Source organism: Callorhinus ursinus, unplaced genomic scaffold (assembly GCF_003265705.2).
Source record: "Callorhinus ursinus isolate GAN/ISIS: 27379988/994484 unplaced genomic scaffold, GSC_fseal_2.0 scaffold45, whole genome shotgun sequence".
Classification (NCBI taxonomy): Eukaryota; Metazoa; Chordata; class Mammalia; order Carnivora; family Otariidae; genus Callorhinus; species Callorhinus ursinus.
The window spans coordinates 3,174,450-3,192,901 of record NW_027397107.1 but is presented as its reverse complement, the minus strand read 5'-3'; the positions used below and the strand labels follow the sequence as shown (position 1 = coordinate 3,192,901).

Sequence of the window (18,452 nt, the reverse complement as noted above, 5' to 3'; positions counted from 1 at the left end):
GGCATATAATAGGAGGAAATTGACCTAGTTCGGGAAGTAAGGGGAAGCTTCCCTAAAAATGATTGCTCTTGAACTTAAATCTGAAAGTTGAGGAATTAATTCAGCAAAGGAGGGGATTGGGGGGGGCGGGTCACAGAGAGAATTCCCAGCAGAAGGAAGAGCAGGTACAACAAAGTCCTTGGGTACCAGGTGCATGGTCCATCTTGCGAATGAAGAAGGCAGGCGCGGCTGGAGTACTCAGGAAGATGGTGAGCTGATGCTAGAGAGGAAGGCAGGGGCCGACTAATGCCTTACAGGCAAAGCTGACTTGGTTCTTTATCCCAAGATCCAGGGGGGAAGCCATTCAAAGAATCAAAGTGCGAGTTACATGATCAAACTTTTATTTATTTCAAAAAGGGGAGCCCAGCTGTATTGTAAAAAAAAAAAAAGAAGGTGTGGAAGGGATAAGAGCAGATGTAAGGGAGGACGTCTTAAGAAGTCATTGTCTCATCCAGGCGAGGGCTGGGCCTTCAGTGGTAAGGATGCTGGAGATGGAGTATAGCAGATGCCTTGGAGAAATGTGTAGAAGGTGAAAGTCTATGGGTGGAGGGGGGGTGAGCGGGAGTGAGGTGGCCAGTCTGAGTCCTGGATTCTATCCTGAGATGATGAGTGTTCACTGGAGATCCAGTTGGGCACAAGGAAATCACAAGTTCAGGTCTGGTTGTAATAACTTTAACATGCCTTTGGACTTCCAAATAGAGATGCTAAGTAGGCCGTTGCACGTGTGAACCTGAGGCAAAGTGCAAAGATCTAGGCTGGAAATATACATTTATGAATCATCTGTGTATGGAGAGAATTGAAGCCGGGGCATGGATGGATGAGAATCTCCAGGAAGAGAATGGGTGGCCACTGATGACTTGAAGAGTCCATCCATTGGAGTGTTAGATATGGATGTCAGATTTGAAAGGATGGAGGAAGGAGTGACAGGTGACAACGTGGAGATGAAAAGAATAGATATTTTTGTGGCAAAATTTGCCTGTGATAAAGAAGACAGAGAGAGGGAAGAGGCTAGAAGGTATTATGGGTTGTGTGTGTGTGTTGTGTTGTTCAATGACTGAGTGGCTTGGGTACATTTACAAGGAAGTGAGAAAGCTCTGGAATGAAATCAAAAGCTAAAGTAATCAACAGATTTCCTGGGAAGGTGGAAAGGAGTGAAAGCCAATACACAGTGGTAGAGATTGGTCTTCAGCTGTGGAAGAGGCCGCTCCTAATAAAAATAGGCCAGGAAAAGGCCAGGATGCATGTGAGAGGCAGTGGGTCTGTATGCCTGACGGCAGGAAGTTCCTGGTTGTTTCGTGTGTGTGTGTGTGTGTGTGTGTGTGTGTGTGTGTGTGTGTGTACACATGCATGAATATTTGTGTGTGAGTGATTTGGGGAGTGAATGCAGAGATGTTCGAGGTCACGGTGTAATATTCTCTTCTTAAACAGCTGACTACAGTATGCTAGTATTGGATTTAGTGACGTGTGAATGATATTGCTGCATGTAGGCATCTTCCATTTCACATGGCGGACTCCAAGCATGCCTTCCTACAAAGGGGGAAGTGGGACTGAAACCGAGGTCCACCGTGGGATCATGTTAGCATACTCCCCATGGAGATGTGTTCCCGACACGGAAGGTTAGCAATCGCTGTTGTGTTGTCTTCAGATCTCTCCGAGTCATGACAGGTCTCTAGCTGTAATTTCTTCTAGCCACTCTTGATATAATTGGTCACTTCCTTTCAGGCTCCAGCAATGTTTATGATGCCCTTCATGCGGCCAAATGGTTTCAACAGTCCTTAATCTTTACCAGCTGTGTCCTCAACTGGGTGCTAAAAAGAACTCACCTGTCTGCAGTGCTGTAACACTTGCATTTGAACTCTAAGAATGATGCTGTTCCTTGGCACTTCTCCCGACCCAGAGCATATCATGCTTTCCCTCTTTTTCATGACCTGGGATTTGAGAGCAGCATCCTCTCATTCATAGTGGCTTATCAGCTGAGAGGAAGGAAAATGGATTAACTGTTCTTTTCAATATGGCCCTGGGCTTGTATCTGTAATATAGCATTGTACAAGGCAACACGGTATGAAGTAGATATGGTTGTTTTTTCTTCTATAGATTTCATTATCAGGGTTATGGTAGTTTTGTAACATGACTGGAGTTTTCCATACCTTTCAACAGTCTTAAATAGTTTATATCATGGGGCGCCTGGATGGCTCAGTCGGTTAAGCATCTGACTCTTGATTTAAGCTCAGGTCATGATCTCAGAGTCCTGGGACCAAGCCCCATGTCGGGCTCCCTGCTTAGCGGGGAGCCTGCTTCTCTCTTCCCTTCTCCCTCTGCCCCTCCTCCCCCACACCTGCTCATGCATGCTCTGTCTCTCAAATCAATAAATAACATATTTTAAGAAACAGTTCATATCATGGATATTATCTTTTTAAAAAGTTTGAAAGCATTGGTTCCTACCCATTCTTGTTTTCCCCTTTTGGGGGCAGGATTTAGGGGAGAGCATCGTGGCTGGATCTTTGACATAATTTTCAAGCCCCACCCCTCCTGCTTATTGTTGTATTCAAGATCTTAATTTCCAAGTAATTTCCCTAATTTAGGTTTTCTTGGGGGAAAAAAAGCCATCCACTTCATGACAGTATTGATATTATTATTACGAGTTGTTCATCTGGTCTTGGGTTGCTTTAAGCCTCTCTCTTCTCTTTTTTTCTGGCCACAAATAATGTGGGATCCATTCAGTCTTTCTGAGCAAGCAGTTATATAGGGAATGGCTTGTGGAATATTCTAATGGTTAGACTTGGGGATGTAATTGTTTATAATTTGTTTACAGTTGGACTCTGTTGTGGTCAGAGAATGTGACCTGCAGGATTTCTGGCTTTTGGAACTTATTGCAGGTTACTTTAAGGACTAATAGAGGATGAGTTTTTGTTAATGTTCCATTGGTGCTCCAAGAGCATATTAATGTCTCTTTCTAGGGCCCAAGGCTCTTCGGTTATTAAATCAACATACTTTTCTTATTCAATTTATTTTTTCATATTGATTTTACAACTTGATGTATTAAATACTGGACAGAGCACTTTAAAGGCTCTGGCTAGATGTTCTTCATTGCTCCAGGTATTTCTTTCTGGGTGTGTGTGTGTGTGTGTGTGTGTGTGATGTTATTTGGCATGTTGAATTACTCAGGACTTGCATGCAAGAAACCCAACTCATGCCAACCTTAAACCAACAAAAGGAAACGTGTTAATTGGCTCTGCTTCCCTTTTTTGAGTCCTCCCCCCCCGCATCATTAATTCATTTCTTGGTGAAGGCTTTGAATATTATTTCTGTCCCCCAAAAGACCCTCTTATTATGACATTGTAGAAGTCAAATGTGGATTGAGGGATGTTGCCTCATGCTACCAAAGGAATTGATTAGAAAAATTATACTGAAATTTTAATGCTTCCTTTATTTTATAGCTCCTAAATGCATCACAGTTATCACCCAAATTTTGCTAAGTATAAGATGAAGTAAACTTACATTTTTTACTTCTACTTTTGAAGATAAAGGTTTTGTCAAGCCTCTTGAAGTGAAAAGTGTTAAATTCTTCTCATAGGTTGAGTATGTGGGGTGGAAGATATTGTTGTGGCCATCTTTAGAAAATACATTTTACCCCAATAAGTATCCTAAGCCATCTATTAATTTTTTACATTCCTTTGAATATGCTTGCTTTAAGACAGAGAATTTCTCACGAGTGTTTTAGCACTTCATCCAAATGGTTAAATGAGATCACTTTAGACCTTTAAGACCTACCCACTGTGTCCCCAGAAAACATTCCAAAATAGTCTCTGTGTATATTTTCTACAGAATTTTGATTACAAATTAAAATATATGTGAAAGATAACTGGACTTTGATGAAAAAGAAACACAGCCGTGCTAGAAAATGAGCATCTGGGCCCCTATGAAGTCCGTAAGGAAGCCTGACATTTGCAAATGGGAACTGGTAATTCAACTGTAGCTGTGTCCCCTTGGTATCTCAAGTTAGCCAGTATTTATTTAAAAAAGAAAAAGTTCATGGGAGATCCATGGAGATTGAAGACTGCATCCTACCATGGCCAGGAACATAAGAATTCAACTGAAGAAAGCAGGAGAAAATTTAGTGGAAAGAACTGAACATCATCAATGTATATTTTATATATCCTTTTGGCCTATTCTGCATTCTGTAAAATATCATAAAATGGATGAATTGAAACATGGCATTTGGAAAAAGAACCACAGTCTTCTAACATAATGGAACACACATTCTTGCATGAAACTGAATACATTTGCATATTTCGAATAGCAGAGTCAAGTTGCTGTTACAATTTTTATGTGATTTTTTTCATCCAGAGTTTGATTTATATTTTGTTCAGTTCTGATTTGCCAATAATTCTTTTTGTCTCAATAGATGAAGAATAGTGGTTGAGATGTGGGCTTTGGGGCCAGACAAAGGAAAGATTAGCCCATGGAAGTGTTTCTATTTGCCCAAGAAGCAGTCCCTGCTTTGGGAAGCTGGTTGACTGTATTGCATTTTGGGATCCCTGCAGGACAAAAACAGAGCTCTGGCTTAGGAGATAGGAAATCTAATTTTTAGTTTTGAATCTACCCCTTTTCTTGCTGTCTTAATTTCTCTCTAAACCTCAGTGTCCTCATTATTAAATTAATAAAATGGAGATGATAGTACCATTCTTCGGACCTCGCAAGGTTATGGTGGGCCCAGATGGTACAGTTGAAAGCACTTTGTACATGCCAAAGCCCTCCCCCAATGGGAGGTATTGCTGTTGTTTTTGCTAGCAGTGGAAATATTACTAATTATAGTAATAGTGAACAGCAACTCACACCATAATGAAAATTTTAATAAGGGTTCCACGTCAAAATTAACACATATGCGGTGACATAGAAAAAATGTTATTCTTTAGCAGCTGATAGGAAAATTCCTCTTGGGAAACTGTGGTATATGTTTGGGAGGAACACTTTGATGGTTCAGCTGAGGGGACTTTGAGTGCTTTGGAATGTAGGTACGCCTGAAAGTAGATGGGGAGTCGGGGTGCTTTCTCATGTTTCAGTGTAAGTGTATTTGGGCAGGGAGGGCAGTGGGGAGAATATTAAAAATGGGAAGACTTTGAAAAATGCAAAGTGGTTTGCTCCCATGTGCACCCTGAAATCAGCCTGTAGCCAAGCAGTAGAGTCAAAGGACGGTGGCTTAAGAAGTTCCAAGACCCTGTTTTTTCCCCCACAGTAAGTTATTCTAAGTCATTTGCATTTTCTTCTCTCTCTCCAACCTCCAGGCCATCAAGAAGCCATAGCAGTGTGCTTGCACACCCAGACCCAGCAGACAGTCAGTGATACCTTGTGTGATATGGTCCACCGTCCTCCAGCAATGAGCCAGTCTTGCAACATGGAGCCCTGCCCACCCAGGTATGTGCCATCCCGTGCTCCCAGGATGCTGTGTCGAATGGTAACACCCTCTCCTGCAGAGAGGCCCACATGTGCGTAGAGGCTTGTGCCTCCACCCAAGGTAAACCACCTAGCTTAGGTAGGCATTCTCTCTTCTCCATTCACATTATGCTCCAGCCAGATTCCTGCTGGGTGCGCAGATACTGCGTGTTGAGAAGGAATCCCGTTTACCCTGGCTCTTGTGAATGAACATCAGCTGGTCTGTGCTTGCAAAACCACAGGGTCTGCAGTTCTGTTCTCTTTCTCCTATCTCCTCAAGGGCACTTCTTTGCCTCAGGCCACATCAGAGAGCACAGGATCAGAGGTAGAGTTAGCACGAGTACGCAGTTGGTGCTCAGTCCATATTTGTTGAATGATTGAGCAGATGTCCTACTTGTTACCTACACACTGTGTATTATCACCCTTCCCACTGACTTGCCTTAGGTCTCAGACTGAGGGGTGCAGTGTTACAGGCCCGCATGAATAGATGAGGCCGACTTATTTTTGGTCTTCTTGGTCTGAAAGGTTGTCCCTAAAAGTTAATCAGCTTCCTTGCTTAAGTCCTTTTAAGATCCTGGGGAATTTTATTGGAAGGGAGCGTAGATTTTCCCCACATTCCTCTATCCCTGGGCGTTGCTGCCTGCAGAGGATTATGACTCAGCTTCATTGGTTTCTAACATAAGAACCTCCAGAATCCAACCGCCAATTTTTTCTTTCTTCACTCCTTTACCTTTGTTGTCTTGATCACACTTCCATCGCGAATCAGTTGCCAAAAATATAGCTCTCATTCCCAGTCTGCTCCCCTCTCTCTTTGCCAGAATCTCTTAATTGCCTCTTGGTAGTCATATAGCCCATCTAACGAGGTACCTTTATTCCCTAAAGTCAAGTTCGCAACATCTGGGACTCTAAGTCACTGAGGAAGATTATTGTGTCCCTCCGGCCATACTGGAGTAAGGACAGGTGTATTTTATGTTTATTCAGGAAATAAGTTTGGTTCTGGAATTCTCTCGACCCTTCTGATTTTGATTCTGTGAAATGTGTTGGCCGTGATGTAAAAAGTCCTGCCCTGGTGGTCTGAGGGAGGTGGGGGTGGGTGTGGAATAAGCTCATCCACCCTCGGAATCCACCCTCCCCATCCTGCAGATGGGCCCTTTTCTTCCGAGTCTGCTTCTCCAACCCGCACAGTCTCTGGTGGAGACCGGCTCCAATGTGCGCTTCACCTTGGTGAGGGCACCCCCTCCAATGAGGCAGGCACAGTGTTTTATATCCATGACCACATTGCTGACTTCAGTTATAGGCTCAGGAGATCCCAGGGACTTCTTGACTTGCATTAGAGCCGTCTTGCTGGGCTCCGCTGAGCAGCAGTTAGGACCTAGGCCTGGGAACAGCACAGGGAAATCTACTTCCCTCCCTGCCCCACCCCCCACACATGCTTACTGCATTCCAGAATGATCCAAGATTACAGAAGAGACATACAGGAGGGGTTTTTAGGGAGGTTTGATCTAACCTCGGCTTAGGCTGCCCGCTTTGTCAAGTGTGTCCAGAACTTTCCAAAAGCATCGATCATACGGGTGTAATGCTGAGTGTATAGCTACTTGGTGTGTCCCTTTTATCTTTGGAGAAATGGCAGTTCTGTTAAGTGTACAAGCAAGCCCTAGTAATCTAAATACTTATCTGGGTTTCTCAGTTGTTTCTTATTCTAATACTAGAACCACTGACTCAGATATTTTTGGAAAAGCCAGGGTTTCTATTTTTCTTCCCTGACACACCCCGCCCCTGAGGCTTTGTAGATGGGAGCAGATGGCTACCTGTCTGAACCGGGGTGAGGGACAAGGGGAAACACAGCAAGGGGAAACATAGTTTACTCTCCCAACATGTTTTTCCATGAAGTGGGAATCATGCACCACCTCCCCTTTCTCGACACCAGCCGGCACTCTCTTTCTGGAAAGCGGACTATAAATGAGATGGTTTGGAATTTATACAAACTCTAAATGGTGACTACAGTTTGGCTAAGCATGTAGTTCTGTAGCCATAAACAAAGAGGACTGAAAAGAAGAAACTGTCACCCCTAAATTGGGAGTGTGCTTTATTTCTAGTTTCAAATCTCATTCCCTATCATCAGAAAGTTAGTCTTCACCCAGTTGTGTCTTTTCTTTCTAGCCCAAGTCATTGACAAATGAGGACATGGGCACAAGTGGCACTTAAACGGAAAATGGACACAGGTGCCAACACAAAGTGTGCTTCAAGTGAGAGGAATTTGCCCAGCAGGGGACTGAGGGGGCCGAGGACAATGGAGAAACTTGGCTTTGCTTTTGCAAAAACAACCCTGTTCTGATCTAGCCCTGAAAGTGAAGACAGCCGTAGTGGGTCATCATATAATTTTTTCAGAAAAAAAAAAAAAGAGAGAGAGAGAGAAAATGCAAAACAGTCCATTCTTTCTTCACTCCAAGAATGAGCACACCCAGTCGCCATTACCACCTACATTATGTTCAGTGTAAGGTAAATAACTCGATTTCATCATTTTTAGTTTAATTTTTTAAGGCATTCTTTTTTTTTTCAAGATTATATTTATTTATTTGAGAGAGAGAGCATGAGAGGGGTGAGGGCCAGAGGGAAAAGCAGACTCTCTGCTGAGCAGGGAGCCCCATGCGAAACTCCATCCAGGGACTCCAGGATCATGACCTGAGCCGAAGGCAGTCGCTTAACCAACTGAGCCACCCAGGTGCCCTTTAACTTTTTAAGATGAAGTCCAAATCATACATTTCTCCACTATTTATTTTATTCATAATAGAATCTGAGTCCCTTCTTCGAGTGGCTTTGCACTGTGGCTTTTTCTGGTTTCATTTCTCTTCTGATCACATGGACGCGATTTGTGACGCTTTCTCTCTCAACCTCTTAGCAATCTGCCCCAGCCATTCCTAACTGCTGCGACCTGAACGCAGAGGTATTTTGTATGAACTGTTTCGACAGTTGCTAAATAAACGCCCACCCCTTGTGTTTCCTTGCTCTGATCCATATGCACAGGTATGTCCTACAGAGAGCTTCCTAAATTGCGGTGACCATGTGAAGCTCCCACATAAAACCCTCCAGTAACTTTCCTTACCTGTGGATCACAATCCATGTTCCTTACTCTAGCATGCGTGTGAGTTTCCTGGGCCTGCTGTCACAGAGTACCAGGTGGCTTAAACAATAGAAGTTTATTGTCTCTGTTCTGGAGGCTGGGAGTCTGAGATCAAGGGGCGGGGAAGGGTTGGCTCCTTCTGAGACAGGGAGCAAGAACCTGGTCCAGGTCTCTTTCCCAGCTGTTGGTAGGCGTTCCATGGCTTGTGGATGCTGTTCTCCCCATGTTTCCATGTTGTCTTCCTTCTGTTTGCCCCTTTGTCCAAATGTTCCCTTTTTGTAAGGATACCATTTATATTGGATTGGGGCCCTTTCTTTCTTTCTTTTTTTTTTTTTTGCTGTTCTTTATTTTTTTATTTTTTTTATTACGTTATGTTAATCACCATACATTACATCATTAGTTTTTGATGTAGTGTTCCATGATTCATTGTTTGCGCATAACACCCAGTGCCCCACGCAGAATGTGCCCTCTTTAATACCCATCACCAGGCTAACCCATCCTCCCAACCCCTCCCTTCTAGAGCCCTCAGTGGGGTTTTTCAGAGTCCACAGTGTCTCATGGTTCATCTCCAGGATTGGGGCCCTTTCTAATGACCTCATCTAAATTGATCATCTGCAAAGACCCTGTTTCCAAATAAGATCACATTTATAGGTACTAGGAGTCAGGGCTTCAACAACTTTTGTGGGGAAATAGTTCAGACTGTAACAGCCTATAAAGTCCTTTGTGCCCTGCTTTTAGGTTCCTGAACCACATCTCCTGTCACTACGACCCTCTGCACAGGCACGTGCACACGCACGTGCATGCACATGTGTGCATGCACATGCCATGAGGAATGTGCCCTGCAGCCATGATAAATTTCCACTGTGACCCACTCTCATGTTCATTCATGCCTTTGGGACTTTGCACATACCATGCCTGCTGTCTGGAGCCCTTTTCTACCATAAGATAAGTTAAATCTCTCCCCGAAAAGCGATCACTTCTTACTGGTATAACGAAGTCCAACAGAATGTGAAATAGGACCCTATGCTGAGACCCTTGATAGAGGGGAACTCTTCGTAGTTGAGAGAGGACTGGGAGTGGGTCAGGGGCATGGGGTGGCGCCCCAGCTCTGACCCCTCCAGGAATTTCAGGCAGGTGCCTTAGCCCTCTGGGCCTCTTCATCTGAGTAATGACAGAAAATGCTGGACTTTGTGGCCAGCAAGTTCCTATCAACTCCAACCTTTTGCTGTTAAAGGATGCTTTCAAGTTGCAGTTTTTTACTCATGTCTTCAGAACTATGCCCAGTCTTTCTGCGGGGATCCTCCTGTCTACTCATGAGTAGTTGCAAATGCTCAGGGTCATTTCAGTTCTAAGAACAGTAGCCTTCCCTTGACCTGCCCAGGAGGCCATGGCAGGGTTGAGTTCAGTCTGCAGTGCTGCCCTTCCTTTGCTCACCAAACCGGAGCAAGATTTAGTAGCAAGTCTGGACCCTGTTTCTTAAGGCGGCTGAGGGAAGCGTGCCGACCTGTCCTGGGTACAGCAGCATCCCTGTCCTGGGATCGCTGGGCCTCAGCAAGAAGGATTGCACATTATCTTCTCCAACACCGTCCTGCCCACAGAGCTTCCTTCCAAGCTAGGAATAATAGAGCATGCACTATGTCTTGGCCACTTTGCAAAATTAAGAGTCTGTTTTTATGTGAAGGGAAATACTCTTCCTCGTTTCAAAATTGCAAATTTAATAAACTTTTCAAAGGTTGAGAATTATATTGGAAAAAACCCAGCTGAGACAAAGGGTTGGTGCCAAAGTAAAGGTAAGTTTACAAAAATGTTTTAGGTTCTAGAAACCAGTGGTGTAGGAATAACAGGAACAGGGTGTTGCATAATATTTTCCACACAAATATTTACTGACTCCAAGGGCAATAGCAGTAAAATATCACCCCAGGGTGAAACTTACCACTGAGATTGGGTTGGACAGTCAATTGATCTTTATTTACCCAAAGGCAAATGCATTTGATGTATTAGCCTGGACTCTCCAAGGTGGGGTGTTATATGTTTATTTGCTCTTATGGGGTTACTCCCCCCTGGTCTATGCTATAACTGCTGAGTGTCTGCTATTTATGGAGTTTGCTTTTTCCAGGAGAGAGCCAGCAGCTTGTAGAAACATGCAGGGTTACATAATGGCCCTACTCGTCTGAGGAGAGCTTTCTTCTCTGACAGTAGTCAGCACTGCTAGGGAGGGAAGTCAGGAAGCAAGAGGCAAGAGTGATGTGTTTCTCTACCTACTTGTTACCCAGTTCTTGAATTTTAAAAAATTCTGTAGTCTTTTGTCTGTTAAGAAGAAACAGTTCCCCATTTCTTGAATAACAGTGGTTTCATTTCCAGTCCCTTGTGCCTCTGATGGATTCTTCTAGCTATATGCTTTCTTGAAAGGTGATTATCCAGAAGTCACTCCAAATAAATTATATATTTAAGCTGAATTGATAGTGAAACAGCATCCTTTTAATTATTTATCCATATAGCTCAATTATCATCAAAATATGATGTATATTTCTACTGTTGGTGATTTCCCTCACCTCAAAAGCTACTGGAAACTTAGATATAATCAGTTACAATCTAACTAATTAGTAGGCTTCCAATTAAGCTGGTGTTTTAATTTTACATTCTGCTCCAAATACAGATCAATGGTAGATGCAGTATAAGAGCAGGGGAATTAAAACAGCATACCCAAGGCAATATCATGCAAAGAACTATCTGGGCCAGGAAAGGAAAGGAAGTGTGAAGTGGTGAGTGGAAACAGACCTGTGGTTCTTGTGGACTTGAGGCCCCAAAGCAGTCAGGGCACATGAGAGTTCAGTTCCGTAGAGAGTAGGGCCTGAACGTCGTCCTTTTGACTGCTTAGAGAGGACCCATACTCACTGCTCCTTGGAATGGAAGCAGGAAAGAGCTGCTGCCGATCACAACCCGAAGCCATTGTATAGATGAGCCTACTTGCCTGGGGAGATGGAGGACAGACACAACGATACAGCCCCAAATTGCACGTTGGCTCAGTGACTGGATCGTCAGTGTCCTTAGAGTGCTTTTGTGCCATGCTGTCCGTATGAGACTTGGTTCTGGACTGGAGACACTGGAGGGCTAGATGGAAGCAAACAACACTGTAGACAGGGAGGGTTAAGAGTCAGAGAAAAGGACAAAGGGAGGTGGGGAGAGAGAAACCAAATGGAGCCTGCAAAATGAAACTCCAAAGCACATGAACAAACCTAATACTAATGAAGATAGTCAACAGAGTCAGCAGTTGAAAGCTGAATTCACTCCAGATGAAATCAAAATACAAGAGCAGTCTGAAAAAAGACTGTGTTACTGAGATCGTTGGTGATATAAATTGGCAAATACTATCCATGTAAAGAACTGGAAATTACGAAACAGAGGCAGAAATATAGTCCCAATAGGTGAGTCTTAAAAAGAACCAATTATACAACTTAGAAATTTTAAAAGCCAGTGCAAAATAAGTAAACTTCAGACACTTGAAGAAAGAATTGTTACCTTGAAGGTTGTGCTGAGGAAGTCAAAAGAATGAAAGCACAGAAAGTTGAAGATTTGGGGAAAAGAGAAGAAAAGTAAGAAATATGGAGGTAATGGCAGAGAAACAAGATATCAAATGAATTGTTTGCTAAAACTTAAAAAAATGTCTACTCCTAGTATCAAGAAAAATAAATGAAAACAAATCCCACTTAGATACATAAAACAAAACTGCAGAAAGTCAGAGATGATAAGAAAATCCTAAGAGCTACAAGACCTGAAAGACATATCAACTACTAACAACTTATTAACAACTGAAGTTCCCAAAAAGCAAAGAAATTATATCTTTAGAGTACTACGGGGAAATCATGATCAACCTAGAGCGAAACTTGCTAAAATATCATTTTGAGTATGTGAATGTTGAATGTCCATTTTTAGCCAAGTGGTGGACTAGATATACTGAAGGCCCTTATATTAAAAGATTCTAAAATACTGAGTAAAATATGTATAAAACAACTTGAAATGTAAAACTAAGCTTGTTAGAAAGTAAGATAAATCCTCAGAAGTGAGAGAAACAAAGAAAGAAAAAGAAAGAAAGAGAAAAGGAAGGAAGGCAGAAAGAAAGGAAGAGCTATAGCATGAATCTAGCATGGTAAACTTGTATTAAAGTTAGTGCTTCCATGGGGGACATTTGGCAATCCCACTAATCTAGTCCTTTGGCTTTAACAGTTTCTTTCTGGAAACAAACAAGTCCTCGGAACTCCAGGAAATAAGGAATGGAATGGAGATTCCCATATGAAGCCAGGATCTACCTCAGTGAAAAGACAAATTGGAAAAAATATCCACCCCAAAAAAGCAGATCTCAAGGAAATTTATCTGTCTTGGCTTTGCCTCTGAGTGGAAGGAATTAAAAAAGCCTCCCCTGCATTATGCTAAGTGAAAGAAACCAGACACAGAAAAATGCTGTGTGATCTCACTTATATGTGGACTCTAAAGTAGTCAAATTTACAGGAGCAGAGAGTAGAAAGATGGCTGCTAGGGGCTGGGAGGAGGGGAAGTGGGAGGTGATGGTCAAAGGGTGCAACGTTACAGTTATACAAGATGAGTTAAGTTCTGGAGATCTACTGTATAGCATAATGCTTATAGCTAACAATACTGTGTTTTTGTATACTTCAAATTTGGTAAGAGGGTAGATCTTATGTTAGGTGTTCTTACCACACCCAGAATAATAATAATGATAACGATGATGATGCTAAAGAATAAGAATAAGAATAGGGATGGAGGGAGACTTTGGGAGAGAATGGATGTGTTTATGGCCTTGATGGTGTGGATGGTTTCACAGGTGGACTTATTCCCAAACTCATTGAGTTGTACACATTTAATATATACAACTGTTTACATATCAGTCATACCTTGATAAAAAAAGACTCCTCTGAGAATTTAAAAGCCACAAATAGCCCTTTATGTAGGAATGAGGTTCATATTCACTCTGACAGTGCAATCTGAAAAATTAATTCACATTGCTCTTGACAAGAGTTAATGCACACCCTTTGTGGAATAATGTGTCTTCTCCTCCAAACTTAAAATTCCCACAAAGACCTAATTAGTGATCTCACAACAACAACAACAACAAATTAAAAAGAAAAATTCATGAAGAAACAATGTGTGAGAATCAGTGGGGGAGAAAACCCAAATCAGATATACAGGGCCTCAGATATTGGAATTATCAGGTACGAATATAAAGTAAGTTTATTTAAAATATTTAAAGATATAAGACAGGGAATTGAAAACCTAACCTAGGAATAACAAACTATCAAAAATACCTGGAAGATTTTTTTTTTAATGAACCAAATATTAGGTTGCACTATATGGAATTTCCAATTTTATCAATCAAAAAGGTCCCTTATTAGCAATTTCATATGGTTTAACCTAATAGAATATCAGGAAGTTAAAAAAATAATCATCGAAACTTCAAAGTTATGGACCGGGGTAAACAGGTGAACTGGAAGAGAGATCTGAAGAAATTATCCAGAATAAAGCACAGAGAGCAAACGAGGTATGTAAAATACACACCCAGAGGTAAAAGAGACAGAGGAAATATTGAGAGGGTGTAAAATATATCTAAATGGAGCTGAAGAAAAAAACAGAGGTAATACTCAAAGAGATAACTGAGAATATTTCATAATTAATGAAAAATATGAATCCTAAGAATCTGGAGCCACAACAAATCCCAAGCAGGAAAAATAAAAAGAAATAAACACTTAAACACATGATAGTTGAGTCTGAGAACTCCAAAGGCAAAGAAAATATCTCAAAAACAACCAGAGAGAAAAGATCTACAAGAGGAAAAATAGCCACAAAATTAAGAGTTTTCTTCTCATTGGCAATAAGGAATATTATCTTGAAATCGTTCAAAGGAAATAACTGTCAGCCTAGTATTACATACTTAGTGAAACAGGATATTTTCAGATTGCAGTAGTATATACCTATATACATATGATATAAACATATAAATATACATATTACATATGTAAATTACTTACAAAAGAGCTTAGAACATAGTAATCAAAAAATGGTAACTACTCTTGCATTAGACGTTCTAGGTGAACAAAACCAGGAGACTTTACTATCACCAAACTCTCACTAAAGATAATTTTTAAGAAGAGCATATTCATTAAGCAGGAAACTGATCCTGGAAGAAAGATACATGAATATAAGAATGAATGATGAGCAAAGTACATTGTAAAGATAACTTAATCTAAAAGAAAGTCACTGACTGTGTAAATCAATAATGAGATCTGATTTATGGGTGTGAAAAAAGAAATAAATATCGGACAACAAAGCCTGGTAAAGTTTGGGGGGAGGGTGGTGATTAGAGTCTTTAAGCCTGTTAGATTATTTGTGAAATGGAAATGATTTTGATTAACTCTAGAGCTACTAATGAAATAGGCCCTTTAAGAATGCAAGCTGTTGTAGCCACTCTGGAAAACAGTATGGAGCGTCCTCAAGAAGTTGAAGATAGAGCTACCCTATGACCCAGCAATTGCACTACTGGGTATTTACCCCAAAGACACAAATGTAGTGACCTGAAAGGGCACCTGAACCCCAGTGTTGTAGCACATAAGTCCAAGAGCTTCCCAAGAAAACTGGGGATTAAATTTTTTGCTCTTGAATATCTGGAAATGTTTTATTCCACTTTGATGTTTTGTCTTGTATAGATTTCAAGGTTCCATATCATTTTCGCCCCAAAAAGCATTTTTAAAGTATTGCTCCATTCACCAAATTCTAACTTTCAGTGCCATTGTTGAGAATTGCTTTGCCACCTAGATCCCTCCTCCCCTATACAAACTTGTTTTGTTCCCTCTGGAAGACAATGGAACAACGTTACATGCTTTGGTTTAGTTCATTTTTATCTTTTGTGCTGGGAAATAGGGAGGGGCTTTAAAATCCAAACACTTCTTTCCATTTTGGGAAATTTTCTTGAGTTATTCTTTTCTGCTTTTTAAATGAACCTCCCATGTATAATGTTCAACATTCTGAACTGACCCTATTTTGCATTTCTTTTATCCCTAACTTTTTGAGAGTTTTCTTTACTTCTATTTTTCAACTGATTTGTTACATTTTTATTTAGTCATTTTTAATTTACAAGAGTCTTTTTTGGTTCTCTGTAGGTTCCTTGTACCTTTCTTAATAACATCCTGTTTTCATCTCATGAATACAATACCTTCTGTTTCTTGAGAATATGAATTATGAAATTTTATTTTATTTTATATTAGTTTTATTCTATTCTCTTTGGTACCTTGCAGTGTGTCTGTTTTCTCCCATATGCCTGTTTTTGTTTCTTTTTTTCTTAGGTGTTTTCATTAAATATTTTATGTTCCTTGACTATCTACTCGTTTAAGAATAGTGTACCCAAAAGCAGATTGGAAGCCCTGTGTATATGGACAGAATTTGTTGAGTGGTAGGTTTCACTCTAGAGTGCTCTGGATGGGCTGTTTCACAGGGAGACCTGAATTTGTTTTTTTGCTCTCAAGCTAGTTAACATTTCTGGTGAGGAGTTCTCCAACCTTTTGTTTGAGAGTGGGAAAGGGATGCAAGTCTGATTGGAAGTGTTTTCTCTCAGCCAAGTCGGGGAAGAAGTCTGGCGGTCTCACCTGACAATACATAGACCCTCCCTTAATCCCCATTCCTAGTACAGTCTCCCACTTTTTGCTATTCCTTAAGTCCTTAAGTAACCCCTCAGTTTTCTGCTGGGTGTGGGAGAATAAATCTCCTGCATGCCTAAGAGACACAAAAGGATTTCAGGTTAATATAGACTTTCAGTGAGTCTATTTTGACTTCAGCTATACCCCACTTTTAGAAATATGTTGTGTCTGATTGTTTCATGGCTTCTTGCTTTTGGACTTTCCAAACTCTTAGCTTAGTTTCCAGATTTCTCCAGGCTGCTAAGTTAAACATCACTTTCCATCTTCTCTCCAGCTTATAAAATCAACTGCATCTCTCACAGTCTCTTTGTTTTTGTGGTTATATGCCTTTGTTTAATACCACCTTTATCCCTTTCCTGTCTTTTTATTGGGTAATTTTTTTGGGGGGGGTGGATGGAAGGGAACAGAAGTAAGCACATGCACCCAATCTGCTATTTCCTGGATCACTATTAGTCCCTAAGAATAAAAAAACCCACATAGTTATGTTAAAGATTTTTTTCAGACATTAGGAAGATAATGTGAGTATTATATTAAAACCAAATGTGCGAAATAGAACATGCTATACAAGTAGTGCTGTTGTTATTTCTGTTTCTTCAGGGGAGAATTCTCTCATATGTTGTGTGTTTGCTATCTTTATGTCATTATTTTTTTTTTTTCTCTCCTTGGACCCTTTGATTTGCAAGCTTATATTGAATGGGAGTTATATGTTCCTATCTGGGGGTTTTCTGCTTACTTGAATGAATACCTCTCCCCAACATCCTCAAATCATAACTAGGTTTCATATTATTTCCTTTAGGCTCTCCTCCCAGGTGAAATATTGCAGAACCCCTCCCAGAATATTATATGATAGTTTGGCTCAATATAAGTAGGCTCAAGAGATGCCTGGGTGGCTCAGTCATTAAGTGTCTGCCTTTGGCTCAGGTCATGATCCCAGGGTCCTGGGATCGAGCCCCACATCGGGCTCCCTGCTCGGCGGGAAGCCTGCTTCTCCCTCTCCCACTCCCCCTGCTTGTGTTCCCTCTCTCGCTGTGTCTCTCTCTATCAAATAAATAAATAAAATCTTAAAAAAAAATAAATATTTTAAATTACAAATTTAATTTAATAGATATAGGACTAGTCAGATTTTTCTACATTTATGTGTTAGTTTTGATAAGTTGTTTTTTTTAGGAATATTTTCAGTCTATGTAAATTTTTAAATTTATTGACATATAGTGATTTTTATCACACACATATACTCTTTATTTTTAATGCCTTTGAGATTCTCTCTTTAATTCTTGATGTTGGTAATTTATGGTTCATATTTTTTGTTCTTCATAAATCACCATGAATTTATCAATTTTATTAGTCTTTTGAAGAGGCAACTTTTGTTTTATTTTTGGGTTCATTCATATCTGTTCTCATATATTTTGTTCCTCTTTTCTACTTTTTTTGGTTTAATTTACTGTATTTTTTAACTGCTTGAAATGGATACTTAGATTATGATTTTCAGCATTTCTTTTTACATATTGTAAATATTGTAAAAAATATTGTAAAAAAATTCATTTAAGGCTATTGATTTCCTTATAATCATGGCTTTAACTGCATTCCACAGATTTTCGCACTTCATATTTTTAGTAACCTGCATTTAAGAAGAGCTGTTTATTTCCATTGTGGTTTCTCCTTTGACCCATGAGTAATTTAGATGATTATTGCATAACTTTTAAATATTTGGTGATTGTCTAATACAGTTCCACCATGGTCAGAAAATATACCTTATTAATCAGCTCAACTTGTGATAACAAAATATCATAGATTGGGTAGATTAAGCAACAAAATTTATTTTCTTACAGTTCTGGAGGCTGAAGAGTCCAAGATCAAGGTGCCAGCAGGGTGCAGTTTCTGATGAGAGCTCTCTTTCTGGCTTGCAGACAGCTGCCTTCTCTCTGTGTCCTCTTATTGGCAGAAAGAGAGAGCAAGCTCTCTGGTTTCTTTTCTGATAAGGGCACTAATCCCATCATGAGGGTCCTACCTTCACGACCTTATCTAACCCTAATTACCTCCTAAAGTCCCAGTCTCCAAATACCATCACACTGGAGATTAGGACTTCAACATAATAATAATTTGGGGAGGGATATAACCATTCGGTCCATAGTATATACTATGTAGTATTTTTTTTTTTT

General features: G+C 40.6%; 1 protein-coding gene across 5 annotated transcripts in view; it reads left to right on the top strand.

The window, feature by feature from the left end:
* The window catches only part of ADAMTSL3 (ADAMTS like 3), a 359,890-nt gene that overhangs the window by 253,440 nt on the left and 87,998 nt on the right, over positions 1–18,452 (top strand). For all 5 annotated transcript variants that reach the window (XM_025893321.2, XM_073882182.1, XM_073882183.1 and 2 more), the window contains exon 17: positions 5,325–5,454. In XM_025893321.2, the coding sequence (XP_025749106.2) occupies positions 5,325–5,454 (130 nt within the window). The remainder of the gene's footprint in view (positions 1–5,324; positions 5,455–18,452) is intronic.